The sequence below is a fragment of the Oryzias melastigma genome, linkage group LG1, assembly GCF_002922805.2.
Source record: "Oryzias melastigma strain HK-1 linkage group LG1, ASM292280v2, whole genome shotgun sequence".
NCBI lineage: Eukaryota > Metazoa > Chordata > Actinopteri > Beloniformes > Adrianichthyidae > Oryzias > Oryzias melastigma.
The window spans coordinates 260,810-267,751 of NC_050512.1; the positions used below are offsets into that span (position 1 = coordinate 260,810).

At 41.2% G+C, this 6,942-nt stretch overlaps 1 protein-coding gene across 1 annotated transcript in view; it reads right to left on the reverse strand.

Moving 5' to 3' along the window:
* crebbpa (CREB binding protein a) overlaps nt 1-6,942 on the reverse strand; it is a 65,843-nt gene that overhangs the window by 15,393 nt on the left and 43,508 nt on the right. Inside the window, exons 12-19 of the mRNA XM_036214029.1 lie at nt 6,416-6,534; nt 5,436-5,633; nt 4,392-4,703; nt 3,958-4,137; nt 3,687-3,858; nt 3,331-3,449; nt 2,922-3,161; nt 862-1,045 (exon numbers count right to left, since the gene is read on the reverse strand). Of these exons, the coding sequence (XP_036069922.1) occupies nt 862-1,045; nt 2,922-3,161; nt 3,331-3,449; nt 3,687-3,858; nt 3,958-4,137; nt 4,392-4,703; nt 5,436-5,633; nt 6,416-6,534 (1,524 nt within the window). The remainder of the gene's footprint in view (nt 1-861; nt 1,046-2,921; nt 3,162-3,330; nt 3,450-3,686; nt 3,859-3,957; nt 4,138-4,391; nt 4,704-5,435; nt 5,634-6,415; nt 6,535-6,942) is intronic.

Sequence of the window (6,942 nt, forward strand, 5' to 3'; positions counted from 1 at the left end):
CTCATGAAATAAAAGGAGAAAAAAAAGAATATGGTTTAATGTATTTATTATGATTCTGTATTCATTAAGGTAACATACATTAGTGAGAATAAAAGTAAGTTACATTTGTTTTTGAAACTTTTAAGTATTTTACAGCCGTAGAGTTTTAGAAACGGGTAAGGCATTTTAACCCTTTCACACCTAAGCCTCAAAATGTCCGCCTGGACTTTTCTGCTCATTTTGAATATAAAAAGGGTCCGGAATGTTCTGTAAATGTGTGCTTTTGTCCTTTTTCCAGAAGACATTGGATTTTAAATATCTGTCATACTTTTACATTTTTTTCTATTTCATAATAGTGTTAGATCAATATAAATTGTAAAAAAAACACAAAATCAAAATGTGATTTTTAGTTTTTAGTGACAAAAATACAGCAAATGAACATGAACAGCAGGTTTTGTTTGTTAAAAGTCTAAATGTGTCCAGAATCAAAATATTTACAACAACATTTCTATACCTTTCTCTCTAAATGTGCAAAAACAGAGCATAAAATGTCAAAAATCCACAGCTGTTTTTGGTCACACAGGGGAGCTCTGTCCTCTTTGACTCCTCAAAGGTTCCGGATAAGGAAAAGATAACCCTTGGCGGGCCAAATTTGGCCCTGGGGCCCCACTTTGGGCACCCATGCTCAATAAGAGTTCATTTCAACAGAGGTAGCAGTTGCACAGTTCAAACACTAGGGGGAGCAAAGTAACAACATTTACAACAATCTACATATGAAGAAAATTAAGCCTTGCTCTTTTTTGATGGGAAACAATAGAAATCTCTAAAACCATACGACAAAAACACAGGAAAAAAGCTTCTAAATATTGTTATATTGATGTCAACCGTAGTTGTTGTCGTATCTTTTAGGTTTCAGGGGACAAATCTCCCTTATAAACACTAGTACTAGTGCATAAGTCTGGTGCATGTGCAGATACCTGTTCTGATAGCTGTAGTATGTGCCTCCAGTTGGTATGGTGCAGAGCTGCTTCCCATAGCAACAGAGGGTTTGAGGGGAGAACTCGTACTGCAGACACGAGGAAACAATGTTAGAGCTTCAGGAGTAAGAAAACAAATGTCACCAAGAATCATTTCAGTATTCCAGAGTGGTTTTTAAAGCTAGGCTAATAGATTTCATGAGGATACAAGAGATTTTTGGATGTTTACAAAGTAACATTAGAATAACTTTTCAGTGACAATTTTTGATTAGAACATCGTCATCAAAAGTGAAAACAACTTTAAAAAACAATGCAGGTTAAACGAGGTGTCCACTCTGATCATCTTTCAAAGCCTTCCCAGTGGTCTGTTAATTCTGATGATGCAGTTTCAGCTGTCATTTTCTGGGACATAGTTTCTGCAGAGCGGCAGGAGTTGATTAGAAATTCACCACTGAGTCGTGGGGAGGACTGCTGGCCTGGAGTAACCCCCCCAGACATTTTAGTGCGTTATTTATTTATTTTTAAATGGCATTAATCTAATTTTTGCGTCTGATGGTTACTTCTGTGTTCTGCACACCTGGAGGAGCCTTTGATCCCGCTCATACCATGTTCACTTAAGAAAAATATCAAGATTAAATAAATCATTAGAACTTCAGACCTGTTACCAAGTTTAAAATGTTTTCTTTTTCTTACAAAGGCGGACAGTTTAATACGTGATACGTAGCGTTGTCATGGTAACCGTTTCAGTGCAAGGCACGCACAAACCGGCTCCACTCAAGCACCTTTTCTAGAAAGGTGATGGACATGAAAAACGCATCATTTTAGAGGGGAAGTTCCTCTCTTAACACTCGTCCAGATGATGAAGCAAAAGTTTAATTAAAAAATAGTCCAAAGTCTAAACTGTTCAATTCCCCTGCGGTGTTTCATTCTTAGATTCCTTTCTGTTTCTTTTCTGCTTTATCCCAGACTTTAAAATGATCAAGTTTACAAGAATAGGTTAAAGTAAACAATGCATTCACTCTCAGGTCTTTTCTACTGTCATGCTGGTATGATAAACTGTCAAATAAGGTAAATCAACATTTGAATTATGGCATTAATAAGAAGTTCATGGTCAACTTTTGGATTACTCAGAAACCTCTGAACCTGACTCTGAACCTGATATTTTTTTTGTTTTTGTTTTTTTTTTTGTTCAAGATAGAAAAAAAAGAACCCCTCAGTGGTGACAAAGTAAAGGTTAGGTGTTGTTTATAATAATAATAATAATAATAATAAAAAAAAAACGTAAACCACTTTTTTAGCTTTATTTTAATCTTTTCCTGCACCATGATGTCAAAAAGGTAAATAAAATAACCTCAAAATGAAGCTTTTAACACTAATTGTTGGGTCAAAATTGCGATTAAAATCAGTTAATTAGATCAATTAACTATAGGTCACAATTAATTAATCGCACACAACAATGAAACGCATGAGCACCTTGTATGCTACACTAGTTTTAACTAATATTTATGTGTCTTTTTTGCTCAGCACCTTTTGTTCAACATGTTGATGAAAAGTGCTATAAATAAATATAAACAAAGTGATTGAATGATCCAGATTTCATCTCAGATGAGGAAAACAAAGACGTTCATGGATCGATCAGTCTGCATCAGAATGAGGCGGAGCAGAGCGACTGACTCGCCCAGCTTATTTTCTTTACCACAAAGATTTCTTTCAAACTGCGTTTTTCGTCTGCTCCTGATTCACCTCAGTTTGAATTAAATAATATTCTGAAATGCAATTTTAAGCTTTATTTTGATAATACATAATACATTATTTTGATAATCCATCATCAGAAAAATGCTACAAGAACAGGTTAAAGCACTCTTAGAGCAGGCCTTTAAAAAATGGTGTTGAAAGTTAGAATTATATTACAAAATCAACGAGATGTTCAATCCAACATGAAAAAGCTGAGTCTCCCTAACAAACCTTCCTCCCGCAGCAGTAGCCCAAGCTCTGCATGACCGGGTCGATCTCCGACTCGAACACTTCCGCCAGCTTGGAGCAGTACTTGTAGACCCGGGACGTCTTTCGGTTGTAGAGCCAGGCGTTGTTGAACATCAGCCACACATCATCCACATACTGCCAGGGCTCTTGGTACTGCCCCGTGTCAAGCTTGCGCTTGATGGTAGATAGGTCTATCGGATTCTTCACGATGTCAAAGTAGTCCTGGACAAAATAAGGAGCACCGAGAATGTAATGAAAGTGAAGACAGAGATGAAGACTGCATTTGACCTCTGCCTATAACCAAAACTGCATCCTAACTCTTCAAATACAGTTCAGACATGTACACAGTTCTGTCAGGTGTTTATTGCACATCAACTCCCAATATACCTACAGGAATACCCAGCAGCATGGGGTCTACGGGCTGTCGGAACGGCAGAGATTCGGGATCCTGCCTGTAAAGGGACTCCAGCGTCGGCATCAAAGTCTGCCGCAGCTCCTCTGGTTTAAATACTGAAAGATACAAGCAGGAAAGGAAAGTAAAGACGGGATGAAATGATTCTTGGAGGTTAGAGTTAGTAAGAGGCACTGATTATCCTGTTCTATTTGACAAAACATCTTTAGTCGTTCTACGTCATCCAAGAGTTTTCCTCTTCCAACTCTTCTTCTGATTAAAGTATTCCACACGCACGGACACGCAGATCCCATCCAGGATGTTGGTGAGGACGTCTGATCTGGTGTAGGACTCACTTTTTCGTCGTGACTGAGGAGGTGATGAGGAGCTTGTTCCATTGGTTCCACTCTCCTCCTCGTCTTTAGGCTCCTTCTTCATCACCAGCTTTTTCTCCTCCACCTCCATTTGCTCGTCCTTCACCTCCTGCTCTTCCTTTTTCACAGAACTTGAAGTCGAGTCATCTTCAGTCTGCAGACAAAGACACATAATGAGACTTTCCAATTCCTATTTGTCTTCCACAGAGGAAATGTTTGAAGTCTCCAGTTTGATGTCAGAAATGTTCTTGACCTCCATTTTGGGTTCTGTTTTCATGCCAGCAGCCTCAAACTCCTGCTGGCCATGCTGCGGTTCTGCTTTGACCTCCTGGACGGGGAGGTCCGCTGCAGTGTGCTGAGAGTGCAGGTCTGCACTGGCGGCGGAGGCAGGCGTGGGCACTCGGTTGTCCAGACTGGCCCCAGGTTGGGACAGCTGTGAAACAAAGCAGGGCGCAAAGAAAGGTCAAAGGTCATTTTTTTGGCACAAATGCATGCATGCATTCATCGGAGCTCCCTTTGGTTAACAGAGGTGAAAACCCCCCGATGAGGCTACAGGTAGTGATGAAGATGCAGCTACTGGAAAGGGCTGAACGGGAGGGGTGGAAGGAGGGTGGCAATCAAAAGGATGGGAGTTGGCACTGGTGGGGGGGGTTAAATGGGAGGGCATGCGGAGGGACTCTGTCTCACCGGCGTGGTAGGGGGCTGTGGAAGGGGCTGCGTCTGTGCTGCTGTAGAGAGCTCCACCTGGGGTTGGGGTTGAGAGGGGCAGGGTGGAGTGGCCCCCTGGGCTGGAGCTGGGGCAGAGCCGGGGAGGGTGGGGGTGGAGCTGCGGCTGGAGGACTGGGGATGCGGCAGGTTAGAGGCGCCCCCAGCAGCTGAGACAGAGGAGGCAGCTGGTGGAGGTGTGGGGTGCAAGGGGGTTTGGGAGGAGGCTAGCTGGGAGCTGAGTGAGGGGCCCAGAGCATTGGTGGGGAGGTTAGCGCTCTGCTGCTGCTGCTGCTGGAGAGAGGGACACACAGAGCACGCGCACAAACACAAGATAAGCAGACAAACACACAACAAGGTCAAACAGACAACAACACAATTCATTTGGGGTTGAAAGCACTGATTGGTATGATCCACTGAAATCAATTAGTGTGAGATATGACATGTTAACGGAAGTTCAGCTCCCTGCCAGTTAGGGACATTTTTATGATTTTGAGGTAAAATTCTATAAAAAACAAGAATCATTGAAACTAGAGCTGCCACGATTAGTCGACTAATCAACAACTAATCGACTATTAAAATAGTCGACGACTAATTTAATAGTCGATTTGTAGTTACTTTATATTATATGGAGTCAGAGTATAGTAAAGTTGAAAATTACAATGACTTTTCAGCTGCATACTAGATATTTTGACTAACAGGCTTTTTTTGTTTTTTAGGCTAATTTTGCATTGAACTAATATTTTAGCTGCTATCAGCTTCAGTGATTTCAGCTATCAGCTTCAGTGATTTCAGCTATCAATTTTAGCATCTTCATCGTCCAAATTCAGCTTACAGTCTTCACACTAGCATTATCACAGGTAATGCTATATAATGATGGTTAAGATGTGTGTTTTACATCCAGTTTACACATGACCTGATTAGTGGACTAATCAGAAAAAATAATCAGTGATTAGTCGACTCTTAAAATAATCGTTTGTGGCAGCACTAATTGAAACCGCTGAACCCCATCCCCTCATGTCTCACCTGGGTGATGGCGGCTTGTGCTGGCGGCTGGCCCATCCCAGGCCCTGTAGTGACATTCATGGCCCCCGACGCCCCAGATCCTGGAGGAAACTGAGTCTGAGTCATGAACTGCCCCTGGCTGGCTGTCTGGCCCACCATGTTGTTGTGTCCGGCCATCAAACCCTGGGCCTGAGGCATTCTCGAGGGAGACATGCCCATCTACGAGACAACAAAGCACAAGGATGAACCAGCAGCTCAGAAGAAATAGTCTAAAGAGCACCAATCGTCATTTTGCAACATTTGCTGCAGTGAGATGATGCATTTTATCTTTCATTTTGAAAGGAGGTCAAAAGTTGTAGCTTATTTCATACCTAGAAAAAAAATGATATTTTTCTTGTAAATGTATGTTTTTTTTCATGCACAAAAACAATAATTTATTGATATTTATCAAAATAGTAAAAATAACATAAATACAAAGGAGGGACTTATTTTTTAAGACTTTGTGGCTCCCGTTGAGTTTTGGTTGGTGAGAAATTGATCTGATTGGCTCTTTAAATGTTGAAGGTTGCAGACCCGTGATCAGTGTTTCCCAACCCTGGTCCTCAGGGCACACTGTCCAGCATTTTTCTAATCCACCCCTGCTCAAACACACCTGCCTCTGATGACCGTCATTGTCAGGCTTCTGCTGAGCCTGATGATGAGCTGAATCAGGTGTGCATAAGCAGGGCAACATGGAAAACATGCAGGACAGTGTGCCCCGAGGACCAGGGATGGGAAACACTGATCTAGATAAATAAAAGTGTACTAAGCTAAAGGTTTTGTACAAAATCTAGTAGATATTAAATACATTTGTTACCATAAGATACCGAACAGATTCACTAAGTGATCTACCACTTTAAAGCTTTGTGCAGACCACCTGTGTGCCCCGTACAGATTGGCCCATTATTTGCCCTCAAACAGCATGAATCTGCCTGTAAGGTGAGTTGGGACTGAGGCCTTACCTGTGGAACGGAGCTCAGGTTCATTTGCTGTGGGTGGTTCATAGGAGAAGCAGCTCGGGGGCCCATCTGTGCCGGGGTCATCTGGTTAGTCATAGCCATGTGGTTGAACTGGTTAACTCCTGAAGAAGGAAAAAAAAAAAAAAAAACAGAACATTAAGCACCAGATGAATGCAAGTCAGCAGAGGAAGATCTAGTTTTAGGTTTAGTTAAGAATGAGAGATCTGACAAACAGGAGATCTAAACTAAGGACTGAACTGTTAAAATTCAGACCAAAAGTTGTCTTTCCCTGTAGTCCCTCTAGTCATTATATAAAATATCATTTGCTAAGTTTTAGTAATTCAAGGTGAAAGGAAATTTTTATATTATACGATTTACCCCAACAGTGCAGATGATGTATTGTTTTTTTTTTTAAATCTATGGGAAAAGTGCTCATCCAAATTTAAATAAATAGTCCTTTCAAAATAAAGCTCCATCTGTGCTATGTTGTCGTATAAAATGTGTTCTTAAACATGTTCTCTCTGAAGAAA